Genomic DNA, 16,406 nt, shown 5'->3' on the forward strand with positions numbered 1-16,406 from the left:
AAGAGTTACATCTAAGGCTTTTGGGGGAAGAAAAAGCAAGCAAGCAAGCAAGCAAAAAACCTTAAGCCTCTTTATTTTCAGTCCACACAACCTATGCTTCAAGTCACTTTATGTTCAAGAGCATACAGAGGTCGATGACAAGCTTGCCAATACAGCTCATCTGGTGTTTACACATGGCCATCATACAGACCTCATTTGGTCTTGTTTAAAATTCCTATATGTCCACAGGTGTTATGGATCTACATGTGATTATGGTTTGCTTTTAATAAATTGCAGAGACAATACGTTGAACAAGACAGCTACCTACAAAAAGGGGGGAAAGGTAGGAAAATACAACTGAGCATTAAAAAAAAAAAAAAGCACAAAAAATAAAAATCAGCTCAAACAGTCTCAGCAAATCCAGTGCAACCCAAGACATGTTCTGCTTTATTAGCGCTGAAAACTAAAAACAAGGGCACATATTAAGAATTATATAATTTGTATCTCCTGATCATAATTCAAATTTATCAATGTACATTTTCCCTGAACAATTACTTTTGCACAGTACCTCTGAATTGTATAGATAAATTAACACAATGGAGTATTCCCTTTCCACCAGACACGATTTACTTTGTAAAACCCCTGAATGACTGACAGGCAGAAAGCTCTTATGCAGTTTACATTTTATATTGCTACATTTTTTAACAAAGATTAAGAAAGGGATTTTCAGTTTTGCATATTTTCTTAGGTGTGTAGTTTGGTGTGCATCTGCACCAATAACGTCAAATTATCTGAAAATAGCACCAAAAGACAAACGCCTGACCATTTACACGCCAGGCGTTTACTGAAAGTATCTTTTAGAAATAGTATATAGCAAGTGTGCAGTGCGGTTTAATCGTTAACCACAAAATGATTCGATTTATAAAATGGCAAAGGAGTAAACGGCACTAACTGTATATTACCAGACACATAAAGCTGATCCTCAATCAACACAGTCAAGTCGGACCGGACAGGTTCAGCCACCGACTCGTCTTCTATCTCAGGGTCATGGTTAAGATATAATCTTCTGCAGTGGATACAGGTAAACCCAGAGCTGTTACTGGACACAGATCCCAGGGACTGTTTGGTACAATATACTTTTAGGTCTAGCTAGAATTAGAAATTGTAAAAAGAAGACTCCATCCTTAATGCGCACTCATGATTAAGGTGGCCTTCCTTTTAAAAAACAGGTTTTAGGGGTACGTTCAGTTGGAGGAACAACTGAAGCTGAATGTTTGAGGTGTCTAAAAAGCTTATATAAAAGTGTATACCCAAATTATAGCTCCTGTGAGGGAAATATGTAAATGTTTACATTTTTAAAAATACCTTTTTTTCTTTTTTGTTTTTTTAAACTATAGTTACTCATGAAGTCGTCTGAACATATAGCACCAGCTTGTAGGTCATGCCAAGCCTTGGGTTTGGTCTAAAAAGCAAATCTGTGCTGCACTAAAATAGTGTAACCCAGACAGCAGTGAGACAAATTGACAAATCTTCAAAGAACTTAAAGTGCCACTCCAGTCCCACTCCAGCTTCCCAGACTTCAGCTATCTAAACCTAACCACAGTACGCGTTTCCTATCTAAGACAACTGATGGGGAGCTTCAAGCATTTCCATGAGGAAAGTGTCAATAGGCGTGTCACCGATCAACTTGAAGAAGAAGAGATGCTCCAAGCACTTCAAGCCAATGGATCGCAGTGCTGGCAGTCGGAGAAGGAGCTTAGCAAACCTGCACAGAGCAAAGGAGACAGCATTCATGCACCGGCGACGTTCAACGTTGCCATCTGATCATGTCAAATCGATGCAGCTGAGTGAAAAACAAGACTACGCCGAGCTCATCGTAGCTGAGGACCTTTACCTTCCCTGCTGCTCCGGGTATCTCTGTTTGCAGTAGGCTTCCAACGATGCATAGACCTTTTCTCTGAGGAGCTCCACCTCACCGGTGTTGGAGAGCCCTTTAGCATCTGCAAAAAAACATATACAGGACACATTTTCATTAGGGCCAAGACACTTAACAATACATCCTACTGTTAAAAAAACTTTCTTTTTATTTAGATATCAGCACTATGCAGGCACCTGGGTTGAAGAGGACGATGGCTCGGAGGCAGCCCAGCTCTGTTTTGTCCATTTGCATATCTCTCATTTTATTGACAAGCTCGGTAAGAACCCTAAACGACGACAGATTTTGCACAGAGTTTTGAAAAAAGTTTCTAAGTTTGACATGCAATACATAATGAGAAATTAATTGACTGAGAGATGTTATTATTACAAAAGAGAAAAATTACCGGTCAAATATGGCGCCAACCTCTGCACTCTGCACACTCTCTCTGTGTTAAAGAAAACAAACTATTATGCAGACGCTGCACATCTCTAAAACAGTGGACAACGGCATTACAAATCGTTACAGTTTATATTTGAGTACGCTAGCGATTTGTTTCGTCTCCATACGTGTACCTGTCAAAAATGGCTCCCACTCCTGCGCTGTGCGCACTGTCACGCTGCAGCTCAGAGGCCAGGAGAACGCCGTCCTTCAAAGCGATTGAGCGATGGGAGAACGAGGCGATGAGGAGCTCGTTCCACCCTGACAAATGGAATGTAAGTACACATCATGTACATGTTATCATATAAGATGTTTTGTAGTTACTTTCTATTCTAGATGTGAAGTGCAGCAAAAGGTAAACTTATAGGCTTTTAGCTCCAGTGGCAAATCTGTTTCCACCCGAACATAAACATTTCCTTGTGTTTCACCTTATGGTGTATCTGTACTTTGTAAGACTGCAACATTCATAACCTGCCTCTAAAAAAACTTGCAAAGACATACTGTGGATCTGGTCTCCGTGTTTTAAGTGTTGATTCTGAAGGCGCTCGCTCATACCTGCACGCAGAAGGATGACCTGGTCGTCAAGAGGCAGCTCAGAGAAATGAGGGATTCTCTTTGCCCACTCCACCAAGGCAAACAGCTGTTTGTCTGCAGTCTGGCAGATGTTGGTGACAGCATCGTGGGGCTGAAACCAAACAATATGCTGGTTTACTTAGTTATTATCTGAAACAAATGCTTCCAGTAATTACAGTAAACCTGTACTTCAAAGATTTTAAATGGGTTATTCTAAAAGCATGAGGCTTAATGCCGTTATGCTACTGTGAGAAACAGATGATGCAAAGTTATTCATATAAATCTACTGATTCTCTATCTACTGATATGGTGTAAGCACTCACAGAGTTGCCTGCAGAACCACCATCAGAGTGAAGCTCAGTCTTCTGCTCCACAGCAGTCTCTGCCTCTAAAATCTTCTCCACAGGCATCTCCTCATTCACTCCGACACTGAACTCTAAGTCTCCTTCACGCTCTCGGTTCCTCTGGCGCTCTTCCTGGACCGCTGCATCAGACAAAACAAAAGGAGACAGTGGTGGGGGGGGAGAAAAGGAATGAGACGATGGTAAATATTGAGGAATGAAGAGACTGTGGAGATAAGAAAAATGTAAACTGATGAATTTATGGGTTAAAGAGTGATTATTATGCAAAATGCTCTGCTTCTCCACAGGGTTTTTGCTGCATTGAGAAAGTCCTCTTGAAATTCTACAGTCTTGATAAAAATGTAATCGTATCATTAACAGCAAAACACATTTCATTCAGCGCATTCAGTGGATTGTTGAGAATTATAACTCAAATGTAGGGCTGGCAGTCTCTACAGCACGCTCCTCAAAATAGGATTTTGATTCAGGGTGGGAAGACCTGATTATGATTACTGGTTATGTTTCTCAATGCATCTGTGTACATGTTGATTTTTGACTTCCACACTTTATCTGCTGTAGTAAGACATTCACGAAAGCATAATTCATATCCATCATGACACAAGTCAGATGAATTCACTTCCATCATCAACAGAAGTAGAGTCACTGGCAGGTTGAAGTTACATGCATGAGCTTGTTATTAACATGCCTCGCTCGAGTTAGCTCACATGCATTAGTTTAATGTCTCACAATCGAATACTAAATCATTTAAGACAGAACCATGATGCATCTAAAAACCTAGTGTTTTTCCCACCTCTACCAATATGGCAGCATGACTCCAGTGTGTTGCTGTCCTAACTAGCACAAAGAACAACTGAGGACTAGCATGTGAAGGTTGTTAAAACTTAACAGCAGTTAAAAAAAGTGAGTCTACTTCATTTATAGCAACCCAAAAGGAGACTGTGATCTCAATGAGGTGGAAGAAGCAAAGCTGCTGTCTAATCCAAAAAAATACCACCACATATTACAACTTCCCTCGATCAAATTTGGGGAGAGAACCCAACCAAACTGTGTAAATCTCTTTAAAAATACTGACACTGACATATAATCTACCCATCTCACTGGCAGATCAGACACAAGAAGCGAGACCTCTCATAGTGCATGTACCATACACTGTATGCAATAGTGATACACAAAGGTGGGATGAGCCATTCCAGAAAAAGATTACTGTTCTTTGTACTCCACACCCACACAAACACACCCCTCCCTGCAGTGCTCCTTCAGAAGCTACGCCTTCAAAATTCACAGACGTGCAGCTAGCAGGCTGAGAGCATGAGACAGTTGCCCAGAAACCAGAACACCACCTCCAGACAGCAATACTTACAACTCTCCTGCTTCTAGCTAACACCACAACAACATAACATGTCCTGACAAACTAGAAAGTAAGCTGAATGTTCATGGGCAAGTGACGATTCACAAACATTGCAACACTAATGTTACGCACCTATAAAGCAGAGACAGAAGACATCCATCTTCATGCCTTTCAACTCTCTGAGGTCTCTCCACCGTTACAAAGCCTCAGGATTGTTAACGCATCTCTTGATCTTTCCTGATAATAACCCTTCTTTATCAATATTTGCTCTTCTGATGTTCTCCTCTTTGGCTGCCTCTTGGCCATCTCCTTCTTTCAAGTGTAATTACATCTTAGCATGTGCCAGATATCATGTGCCCCCCTTCCAGCGCACACACAGAACGAACTGCTGATTTTTGCTGAATTTGACAAAAAGCGTACTGGCCTGGACTGGCCTAGCAATGCCTTAACTATAATGGGATCCAACTGTATTCTATGCTGCTTCAACACGAATTGACTCCACCAGATCTTACACTTACACACACTCTGCAAACAACTTAGAGCTGTCTAATTGCTTATCTTATAAAGCAGTCTATCATCACAGGGCAATATACCGCGATCCTCACTCTCCATCATTTCTAGGTATGTTTTCCCCCACTCGACCATTCAGCATGTCTAAAGCTTGGTTTAGGCTTCTGCGTCGCGGCGACGCCGTACCTACGCCGTCGACGCAGACCCCTACGCGGACCCTACGCCGTAGCCTGACGCGCGCCTCCAAAAAATCCTGACTACGCGTCGCGTCGACGCGTAGTGACGTGAACGTCGAGGACTGTGATTGGTCCGTTCAGAACGTAATTTTCGGTTCAGTCGCAGCCCTATGGTCGCAGCACAACAACACCGCCATTTTCAAAGTTTCTGTGGTGAGAGCTACAAGAAAAACTGGACCAAGCCGAAGAAAGAATTATCGAGGAGGTACGCAAGTACGACCACCTCTACAACTCCTCTTCGCGGCAGCAAGAGCCCCCCGAAACCATACAAAGACACAGCCGCACCCCCCTAGCGGCTTGGCGGTGAATTGCGGAGCAACGCGTTCCCTCGACGCAGAACTACGAATGCTCAGTGACGGCGTAGGGTGTACGCCGTAGGTACGGCGTCGCCGCGACGCCGAAGCCTAAACCAAGCTTAACAGAACAGGCTAATTCTCCAAGTAACATGAAAATACAGTATCTTTAAGATTTCAATGTCATACTCATCCATCCCTCATCCTTTCCATCTTCTTTTATCCACTTTACATGTTTGATCACTATTGAAAGATGGAGAAAGGGCAGAATAGGAGAAAATGAAGAGAAGAGATGGAGAGGGTTCAGTTATATAAACCAGCCCCAATGCACCAGTCTCTACCCTTTATCTTACCTAATCTAGCATCCGCCCTCACCTACGCCAGAAATACTGTGCTAATCCAATATAACTTAATCAATGTAATTGGGCTTACTTTGGCATATTGACTTATTTTAAGAAATCTAATTGACTGCCAATGTTTAAATCATTCTAAAAATAGATTTTTAACTCTATGTTGCAGAAAACTCCAATGTATGACACCTTTGCACAGTAAACTTAGACCTCTAATACAACCCTGCTCCTTGCATACCTTCCCTCTTCATGCCCATGGCCAGGCACTTCTGGTAGCGGCAGTATTGGCAGCGATTGCGCTGGCGTTTGTCCACCAGACACTCCTTGTTATCCCTGCAGGTATAGCTCAGGTCTTTGCGCACAGTTCGTTTGAAGAATCCTTTGCAACCTTCACAGCTGTACACTCCATAGTGCTTGCCTGTAAATTATGTAAGTTAAAAAGTCAGAAGCTGATGGGTGATCAAACACAGAATGCAACAGTCTGACACACATTTTGGATTTTCATTGGCAATAGAGACCAAGATCCATTTTGGTAAAATGTTGAGGGAACGCAGGCACAAATATCTGTCAGTCAGTCAGGGATTATCCACACTAAAATTGTCATGAAAACAGTCCCTTGGTGACGTTTCACTTCTGCTAATCCTGCTCTTAGTGCGCTCACTCACCAGAAGAACGGTCTCCACAGATGACACACAAGCGTTTCTGAGACAACATTAGTCCAGGGCTGTGAGCTGGCATGGGCCTCAGGCCAAACGGAGGCTTGATATCTTCTGAGCTGCTGATTGAGTGCATGCCTGTTACGGGTGCTGAAGAAGAGATCTGGATAAACAGCGGGAAAAAAAAAAAAAAATCATTAAAACACTGTCATGTCTATGCGCAATAGTAAATGACAACACTACTTTCTGTTGGCTTGACTAATTCGTCACCTTATTAAATCAATACCTGATCACAAGAATTTGACGACAGTGTCCAGTACTCATACAAAAGCTTCCTGCAACTGGCATTATCCAAGTATGCTTCCTCCTCTTTTGCATCATAACATCAGTTCACAGACTCTAATGTCACTTACCTGACTGTTGCTGATGGGTCCAAATCCCAAGGATGGTGAGACCACTGGTGAGTTAAGTGAGGGACTAATCACTGAGAAAGGAGATCCCAAGATGTTGGTAGGGCTGTTGGAGGCTGAGCTGTTGGGCTGCTGTGAGGACATGGCTAGTAAGCTACCCGGTTGAGAGGATGGTGTCCTGTCTGAAGGATATCAGTCTGTGGGTGGCACAAAAGGATATTATTAGCTTCACAAAGTTTTTGGATTGAACTGGCTGTGATGGCAAGCAGAGCTAAAACAAGAACTAATCCATGAATCATTAAAGTCGTTTTTCAAGCAAAGCTGCCGATCAGTCTCTGGTTTCAATCACTCTGGCTCTGAGGACTTGCTACTTTCCTCTGTTTTGTGCACTTAAAGATGAAATATCTTTGGCTTTAGGGATGTTGGCCGGACAAAATCGGGCTTTTCATTTGATCAGCTCAGACTTGCGATGGAATTTTTCAGCGCTCTCTGTAATTTTACACAACAATTAATTAACGATTAACGAGAACATACTGTAGCCCTTGTTGCAGGACACATTGACGCTGCAGATTTTCCAATAGCTAACGTTAGCAGGCTATCTATTGAACCAAAACCTAAAAATAAACCTGACACGTAACGTTATTAGTTGTCGCACACAAAAAGAGGGATTTGATGGACGAGTAAGATTGAGACCACACCGTATATTAGCTAACGCTAGATAGAAGCTCAAGGTCCAGACTGATTTACATGTATCGCCCTATTTGGACAAATTTCATGAAAAAGGACATTAAGACAAAACCATATTTTGTGTGATGATCTTTCCTCAAACCGAACAAACCATTAAGCACGTTCACATTTGCTGGCCGTATGTAGTGTTTGATAACGTTAGCTGGCCCCGTTGGCTCCGCAATAACGTTACACGTTTGCTAAATGTTGCTAACGATTAACGCGGAGAACAGCAAATAAATGCAAAACGCTGACCACAAATAGGAGTGCGAGTGTCCATTTGTGTTTTCATGAATAAATGTTAACGTTAGTACATTGTATTACTCACCGTAATACATTAATAAAGTCTACGTTTGTTGTACCGTTAGCTAGTTATCTAGCCAGACCCATAAACGCTCGAAAGACCCTGGTTACAGCTAACATTAGCTTTGGTTTGCATATGTCTGACTGATATTTCACTGTTGTACGTTTCGTAAAACTACAACATGAACATACCTGGTTATTCATTAAGACATGTGTAGCTTGATAGCTCGACGTTCATCGAACCACTTCGATAAATCCGTACAGCTCGAGCAATGTTTTCTAACAGGCTAAGATTAGCCTCTTAGCTGCATCACGGCTACCTTAGCTAATATGGTTAGCATTACCCAAACGCACGGTTCAGGCTGATGAAGGCTGAGGCTCAAGAAGCAGTTGTTGACAAAAAAGCTCATGGTCGTTTGAAGGTTGGAATTACTTACCAGACACACCTTAGAGGCATGGTTGAAAACCGCTTCACTAAACTTGTTGTAATCAGACAAGCACCAGACAACAGGCCGACACTCAGATCCACTTTATTTCAACTTGACGCTGTTGTTGTTTACAGGCCATGATGGCTCAGTGCCAGTATCCCTCGAGCCAAATTGTCTCAGGGGACCACCCATAACATTACTGTCATATGACACTCCTGCAGTAGGCCTTCATCTTCAGCATGATTTGTAATTTAATAGGACTGGTTCTGGTTCATTGTTTCATAAATCTCTACAAGATTTGAACAAATGCATGAAAATTATGACGAATTATACTTAGTGGTTTGTTATAACCTTCCCACTACATATTGTTCTGAAATTGAGTAAATGACTATCCAAGAATAAAAAGTCTACTCACACACACCATCTGTTCAATGCACAAAATACTGTGATTATAGGGCATATCACTGGTGCATTCAAGGGAAGTAATGGAAAATGATACACAGCAAATCTGCATGTACTGTGACACAATATTGCTTCCTGGACAAATGGGGGTTAAAAAATACGTTAATTTTGTTATGATGTGGTAATGGTTATCTAAAATTCAAGTATGAGATGGTAAATTGGGGTAAATTCAAACAGATTTGACGTGTGGTGTTGGTGTATCTTAAGTATGACACAAGGAAGCTAATCTGAGCAAACTCTTAGACAGCCACACCTACAAGAAGTGCTGGAATACTTTTGCCTTTGACAGGGTGGGTATACAGCCGAGTATTGCGCATCTTTATGATCCAGTGATGTTGCACAGTATCATTTTCCATGATCTAAAATATTCAACACAGTCTTCTGTTCTTGCAATCAGTCAGGGTCGTCTTTAAACTCCCTTGCTCTCCAGGGAGAAGAATGAGCTGCATGCTAATGGCAGAGCTGTAAATTAACTGCAACACTTTTTAAAACCTTATATCGAGAAGTAACCTGCAAACTCCAGCTCATTTTCTATTCACTTTGAGAAACTTGACAGCCTTGTCACAAAAGCTGTCCTAAATTAGATGCAGCACCCCAAAAATTAGCATTTTCCACTATGTATGATCCAACAGACGCTAATATCAGAGTATGGTTGATTCAGCACCATAGTGGATTAATTTACTAATCGAATGAATGACTTTTATAATGAATAATTCCCTTTTCCCCATACAGATCAATGGGTGGGTGGGGGCTCTCAGTCATCATGGATGCTTGGGAGGAGCCAGAAATGATTAATTGTTAGCACTCTCCACCATCTGAGATATTTTAGATGAGAAAATATGTGTTAATCCCTAATTAGCATTTGTCTTCAATGTAGGTCAGAAGAAGGCAGACATGGGAAAGTGGTTTACAATTTTCAGTTTGCACAACAACGTGCTCACCTTCATTCTTTGCCAACCATGTCACAGATGAACAAGATGCCAAAAGCCTCATTCGGACTGGATTTAGTTTTCTAGGTGAGGTGTAGTGACATAAATAACACACCTGGCCTGATCAGTGATTTCAATCCAGTCAGGTGTGATTAACTGTAATTTTTTTTTGTATTTCATGGGAGGTAAAGCTGCTTTCATTTCACCTCAACAAACAGAAAGCCATAAACCACACAGTATGTGCAAGAGAGAAAGAAACCTGAAAAACTGCTTTGTCACAGTAGCTGCTCCTGAAGAGTTGTCTCTTAACTAGCCGAGTGGCATTCTTGCTGCAATCACTGTGCTGCTCACAGGTGTTATCGCCTCGTTAGGACCAGCAACTGCTCATAACAGAACATTAGATTGAATTACACAGACTTTTTTTCTTTGCTTTTTGTTTTGCTGAAAGCTGATTCATCATGATGAAAGCGACTCGAACTTTTTATCTGCTGTTTATCTCAGGTTTGAATCTTATATGTTTTTTACTGCTGTTAATTGTTTTCCTCATATTATGAACATGTAGCATAAATGTGCAAATGTAGTTAGCTACGTGTGAAGGCACTAAGCTTTGAACTGTGAAGAAGGGTGGCAAATCATGGCATAAAAAAGTTAGAAATGATTCACAGATACAAGAATGTTTTGTTATTATTGTTGTTATTCAAACTGCTGTAACATACTTTCTGTCATTTTCACAGGTTTTTCTTCCTTTGTGCTGGGATCTTCAGAATTTCACCTTATTAAACTGTCAAAAACCTACAATGAAGCAAAAAACTATTGCAGGGAGATGTACACAGATTTAGCCACAGTTCACAACTCAACAGACATGAATATGATCACTTTACTGTCAAATAACACTGCCAGAGCCTGGATAGGACTGGAGACTGGAAGTGTGTGGAAGTGGCACTGGTCGCCGCCTGGTCAAAAACTGGGTTTTTCAAACTGGAAGGCAGGAGAACCACAAAATGAGGATCAAGATGCATGTGGAGCAATGGATCAATATGGGAAGTGGTTTGAAAGTGACTGTGCAACTAAAAGAAGTTTTGTTTGTCGCGGTAAGTAAAATGGCAGTATTGCAGTCAAAGTTATTTCAGATGGCACACATCATGTTCAACACCACTATGTTCTTTGCGTTTCAAATGTGAAACCTTTGAACTTGCAGGCCACAGTGATACCACTGCTTACATGTTTGTTGCTGAGGCCAAATCATGGAGGAAGGCTCAGAATCACTGCAGAGGCTCATCGTCTGATCTCGTCAGCATACACTCAGCAGAGGAGAATGAGGCAGTGCGTAATGTGTTTGTGTCACAAAATGTGTGGATTGGCCTCTTCAAAGACCACTGGAAGTGGTCTGATGGGAGCAACTCATCATTCCGTCATTGGAAACCCAATCAGCCTAACAACCGTGAGGATCAGAATTGTGTTGTTGCCATATTCAAAGACCAAGGGAAGTGGAATGACGTGCAATGCAGTTTCAAACGCCCCTTTTTTTGTCATGGGGGTAAGTTGCTGTATTACATACTTTCTTGGTCATCAAACAGATCTTGTAGAAATTGTTATATTTAATTTTTTTAGCCTTACACAATACTTTTTACTCCCACAGCAAGAAAATCAATCCCAGCAACCACCAGTCAATCAGGTACACAGGATAACCTTCCAACAGATCAGTTGCCAACAAATCTGCCAACTCCTCCAAACACTTTATCATATTCAAATGTTTCTAATGTTCCCACCAATAAAGCGACAACTGCCAGTGAAGTGACAACAACAAACAGCCTTGGTCTTGTCTCAAGCACAGCAAGCACTGCGCCCAACAATGCAACTACAGTAATGCCAACTGTGACGGCAGTGCAGCTACCTCCCACAACTAATGTGCAATTAACTACAGACACTGTCTCTGCATTAACAACACCGACGGGGACTTCCGCCCAGAGCACCACACGGGCCTTAACTCTCAAGCCCACTGAGAACAGTCCAAGTTTGCCTCCAGGTATGTTTAAAATGATCAATGGCCTTTGTGGTGCTTACATTTGTATTATGAATTTAACTTCTCTGTTTGTCTCTCTGTTGTCTTCCAGAAGGAAACATGATACTAATCCAGGAAAATATGACATGGATTGAAGCTATGAGTTACTGCAGGAAGCATCATATTGACCTTGTCCACATTCCCACCAAAGATATTCAGAGGGAGGTGGCTGAGAAGGCAAAGAATGCCACGTCTCCCCATGTTTGGCTAGGTCTACGCTACACTTGTAACTTTAACTTCTGGTTCTGGACCAGTTCGACTGCTGGCTGTTACCTGAACTGGGCACCAGGAGAAGGATCTGAAGGGAAATATGACTGTGGTGTCACAGGTGCCATTCAGGCCACTGGGGGGCAGCAGTGGGTAGGCTTGCCTGAGACAGAAAAACTGAATTTCCTCTGCTATGCATGTGCTGGATGAGAACAGTGACACTGCAGATGACCAAGAATTTTTAAATGAGTCCCGGTTTAACAAGCTTTGTTGTTTCATGATGATATTTTTGCAGTTACAGAGTCGATGTTTTTGACAGTTGCAACATCAAACTAGTGGACTTTGAGATAACATAGTTATTTCAACCACCACTTATGACGTCATCATCTACCTTTGTTGAAATACAGCTGCCTTCTCTATTGTTGAGATTGAATTTCATTAAATATAAAAACCTCATGTGGTGTGTAGGCGTGCACATTCACAGTCATGGGCAGCAAGAGTAATGTGAGAACATTGATCTGCTCTGTGCCTCTCACTCAGGGGTTACTATTTGCATGTTGACCCCCTGGGTTGGGCCCCAAGATTGTCTTTTCTAGACCACCAGAGTATGGCCCCGATCTAGACTGCCTGCTGCCCTCACTGACCTGACCTTCACTAGCAGCAACATGGAAGACAGAGCTCACAGACGCTCACCTTCCTGTCTGCACCCTTGAGGTACACGGAGCATCTATAACCGTGGGAACTGGAAATGATTCAGCATTTTCATCACTGATCCCAAATTTTATGGCATGAATGAGACTGTGCATGGACAGTTTTCACTGTTATCAGACAGCTTGTTCCATAGAACGAGTTTTTGGAGAAACATCAGATGTTTTCTGTGTATTTTTATTTCCATTTTTTATTTTACACACACAAACAGTAAAAGCTTGCTTTTGCATGTTTGACATGTCAGCTGGTGCATGTTAAAGTCTATGTTCTCTGAGTTAAAAAAGGAAAATGTAAACAGAATAATAAAATATGCACACTGTAAGTTCTTCTAATGCTGTTAGAGAAAACTATTGGAAAACAAATGGTGGTACTGGGTACGTACTGATGTGAATCCTTAAACCACAAACAGATGATAAAAACCTATGTCCCAATATATTCCAGCAGGCCTCTTTGTGGAAAAGAAGTGACATTATCCCATTTTAAGGATGGTGCTTTTAATAGTTTCACCTGTATACAAGCATGTTTGCATTACTGAATTAAAAAACTCCTTATAACCACTGAATACCAGTATGTATAGCTTGTAATCCACCACTTCATTCTGATAACTGCTTTTGCATCCACAATGAGGGTCTTGTCACTTGTCAATTACCACGGACCATTACACATGAGTGTGTCATAGCTTAGCTTCTCCCTGAATAGGCATTGGTCAGTGAGCCTCCTATCAGTTCAATGTTAATGTCCCATTGGGTCCAGTCAGTCGGTCTCTGGACTACCCCCTCACCTCCTTTTCTCACCCTCATCTCCTCTTGTGTGCTGTCCAGCTGGCTCTGACCTCTGACCCTTTCACCCTCACTCCTGACCCCCAAGAACATTCCCACGCCACACCCTTTTGTGTACATCTCTCCATGGAAACCTAGCGGTCACTCCCTCTGCATTTTTAGCAATTATGGTGATAGATATAATTCACTTTCAGTGGGATCAGTGTAATGCAGCCTAATTTGGCCTAATCCCAATTCAAGTATGAGGTGCTACAAAACTGAAATGTATGTATTTATGAAGAGCTTGTTTTCAAATCTTCCCATGATAGGACATGAGGTATAGCCATTACCTTACATATCAGTTTATGATGTGAATTATTCGCCTCACTAAATGCAGTATACATAATATTTACTTAATCAAAAAGTTAAATGCAGCATCCAAATGCTGCTGTCTTGAGAGTCTGAAGAAGATCAATTCTGAAACTTCTGAGGGTGAAACTTTCAAAATGCGGGCAAATATTAGTTTTTAACTTTACGTCTCTCCACCTGCCATGCGCACTTGTGTCCTTCCTCTCTCTCCTTTTCTTCTCTGAGTCTGCACCCCTCCGCAGATCCCTCCCTTCTTTCTTCCTTCTGTCACTTTCACAGTTAATTGTAGAAAAAGAGATTTTCTCCATTGAGGCCGAGTCTCTTAGGTAACCCCACTCCTGCATGAAATGAGATGGACAGAGGGGAAGAGATAGAGAGGGGGACATGGACAGGCAAACTGAACAAGCAGCGGTTGAGGACGGATGCAGAGGAGAGTAAACAGTATTTGACAAAAGTTAGTTTAATATTTCTTATGCACAGAGACACATGATTTATAGCTGCTTCTCTGGGATTATTATCACTGCATCGTTGATGATGCACAGTGTAAGTATTAAAATAGTTTGTTTTTCACTTATTGGAAAAGTTAAGTCACTAATATGTAAGCTTAAATAGAAGGAATTGTTGAATGAACAATATACCATTTTTTTAAAGAAAGCATTTAGTGGTAGAAACCTTTGGATTACACCAACTGCATGTAGTCTTTTTAAGAAACAGCTACTCTTGGATTCATTTTTGGAGTGTTTAGACTGATTTCTCTTGACATTTCATTAATTCTTCAGTCTCTTAACTAACAGCAACTGCCTGAACAGAAGCTTTAAAAATGTCAGCACATTCTAGATATTTCTGCGCTTGTTTAATGAATTCATCTCCTGTGATATTTTATCAAACCATCCATCCATTGCAGGATTTACTCCCAGCATGGTTCATTTCAAGTTTGACAGGGAATCTGGTGTTGATTGTCCAAACGCAATTCTTGTGTTACTTCTCCATATCCAGGAGTTGTGGATGGACATCATGCCCCCGACTCTCGTTCACTTCCTCTTACTTCTTACTGGAATAAGACAGAGACCAACATGGGACTTAATCAAACATGTTTAATTTTTGATGGGACTGCATTTTAAATGGTGCAAAAAATGACTTTGCAGGACCCTCACTGGATTCTGTTAACTGAATCTTAATTCACATTAAGCTTCCACAACCTGGGCTCTGACTTTTCAGTTCCCTAAGTTCTCTCTTGCAGGCTGCCTACCTTCTCTAAGGCTGCAGCAGTGGACTGGCGTTTTTCACTTTTCTGTGTAATTCTGATAGTTTGTTGGACAGAAACATTTTCAAAAGTACAATTAGCTTCTCTCGCTATGTGGGGAGAATCAGATTATTAATGGATGAGGAGATGATATGGCACAGGGCCACATGGCATGCGGCTGGTGAAGTGAAATGGAGGCTGACAGAGAAGTTTCTTCCATGTGCTAAATGTGTCTTTGGATTACACAGCATCGTGACATACCAATTTTATGCTTAACTGCGTGTGTATTTGTATAACTTGTGAATACAGTATGTTAGCTTGATGGCAACATTATAGGAGCCAATATTTTCCAGTTCTTTGAAGCTATCTGAAGCTTAATGCTGATGTTACAGCTCTTTATTATCTAATCTGAAAAGTCGATACATTTTTAAAATGCAATTAAAAGCTTTTTAAATGAATACCCAGAAATATTTTAAAGAATGATGTGTAAAATTGATTGATTATTGACAAAAAATAAGGGAGAATAGCAACACTGATTAAATTTCCTTACAAAATATACAAGATCTACAATGGAAAATTGAGACAAAATTTCTCTGGGGATCAGTGACTCAACATGGAGCGGATGAACATTTTGGTACATAAATTCTTCCCAAAAACTTGACATGGATTTTTATGGGTGTTTGCATTTACTCAAGAGCTATGTGTGTAAAGTAAAATATCAATAAAGACATACAAATATGATGCATTCACTTTTTGTAAATCTGCTTATTGCATCTTACACCAACATGTTTATATAGTAAGAAATAAAGTCCCAGACCTCGTCTCCGTTTATCTTTGTTACTTGCTTATTTGTTCTGTGTTTCTGTCATGAATCCTACAACTGTTCCATTTTGACAGATCAGGACAACGTCTGGGAGCTTTTAAAATTCCATTCATCATATAATCTGTTCATTGATGAAAATACACACGGTAAGGATCGAAAAGTAAACCGCACAGAGCGTTTATGATGTGTTAAATAAGAATCTCTGGTAAATGCTGATAAGATAATTAAAATCTGATTGACTAAACTGAATTAAGCTGAGGCAGTTTACAGATAAGTGGAACTCTACTGTGCAAATCCTGCCTGAACCTTGCACTG

At 41.1% G+C, this 16,406-nt stretch overlaps 2 protein-coding genes across 7 annotated transcripts; one reads left to right on the forward strand and one right to left on the reverse strand.

The window, feature by feature from the left end:
* Nucleotides 1-56: 56 nt before the first annotated feature.
* On the reverse strand, nt 57-8,686 carry LOC143324948 (retinoic acid receptor RXR-beta-A-like). Of its 5 annotated transcripts, none has more exons than XM_076737765.1 (12): nt 8,540-8,679; nt 7,077-7,270; nt 6,673-6,826; nt 6,246-6,425; nt 5,847-5,900; nt 3,232-3,392; nt 2,891-3,020; nt 2,470-2,596; nt 2,301-2,342; nt 2,092-2,183; nt 1,874-1,979; nt 57-1,744 (listed from the first exon to the last, which is right to left on the reverse strand). In XM_076737765.1, exons 2-12 carry the CDS (start codon nt 7,215-7,217, stop codon nt 1,597-1,599), a joined length of 1,335 nt encoding a protein of 444 aa, XP_076593880.1. In that variant the 5' UTR covers nt 7,218-7,270; nt 8,540-8,679; the 3' UTR covers nt 57-1,596. The 5 variants fall into 5 exon arrangements, with proteins under 5 accessions (XP_076593880.1, XP_076593882.1, XP_076593881.1 ...); XM_076737767.1 differs by having other exon boundaries at nt 8,549-8,664; XM_076737766.1 differs by lacking the exon at nt 8,540-8,679 and adding an exon at nt 8,295-8,510.
* Nucleotides 8,687-10,274: 1,588 nt separating this feature from the next.
* On the forward strand, nt 10,275-13,378 carry LOC143324954 (uncharacterized). 2 transcript variants are annotated; one of them, XM_076737776.1, is made up of 6 exons: nt 10,275-10,422; nt 10,656-11,012; nt 11,120-11,458; nt 11,561-11,596; nt 11,699-11,947; nt 12,036-13,378. In XM_076737776.1, the coding sequence occupies exons 1-6, from the start codon at nt 10,380-10,382 to the stop codon at nt 12,398-12,400; spliced, it is 1,389 nt and encodes a 462-aa protein (XP_076593891.1). In that variant the 5' UTR covers nt 10,275-10,379; the 3' UTR covers nt 12,401-13,378. The 2 variants fall into 2 exon arrangements, with proteins under 2 accessions (XP_076593891.1, XP_076593890.1); XM_076737775.1 differs by having other exon boundaries at nt 11,561-11,947.
* Nucleotides 13,379-16,406: the final 3,028 nt, after the last annotated feature.

Source organism: Chaetodon auriga, chromosome 8 (assembly GCF_051107435.1).
Source record: "Chaetodon auriga isolate fChaAug3 chromosome 8, fChaAug3.hap1, whole genome shotgun sequence".
NCBI lineage: Eukaryota > Metazoa > Chordata > Actinopteri > Chaetodontiformes > Chaetodontidae > Chaetodon > Chaetodon auriga.

Coding starts and splice junctions, on each gene's coding strand:
- LOC143324948 (XM_076737765.1), bottom strand. CDS start 7,217: ATGTCCTCACAGCAGCCCAACAGCTCAGCCTCCAACAGCCCTACCAAC. Junction 3,393..5,846: donor AAAGGATGAGGGATGGATGA/GTATGACATTGA, acceptor TGTCTGATGCAG/CGGTCCAGGAAGAGCGCCAG. Junction 2,343..2,469: donor GTGGGAGCCATTTTTGACAG/GTACACGTATGG, acceptor TCTTTAACACAG/AGAGAGTGTGCAGAGTGCAG.
- LOC143324954 (XM_076737775.1), top strand. CDS start 10,380: ATGATGAAAGCGACTCGAACTTTTTATCTGCTGTTTATCTCAG. Junction 10,423..10,655: donor TTATCTGCTGTTTATCTCAG/GTTTGAATCTTA, acceptor TCATTTTCACAG/GTTTTTCTTCCTTTGTGCTG. Junction 11,013..11,119: donor AAGAAGTTTTGTTTGTCGCG/GTAAGTAAAATG, acceptor TTGAACTTGCAG/GCCACAGTGATACCACTGCT.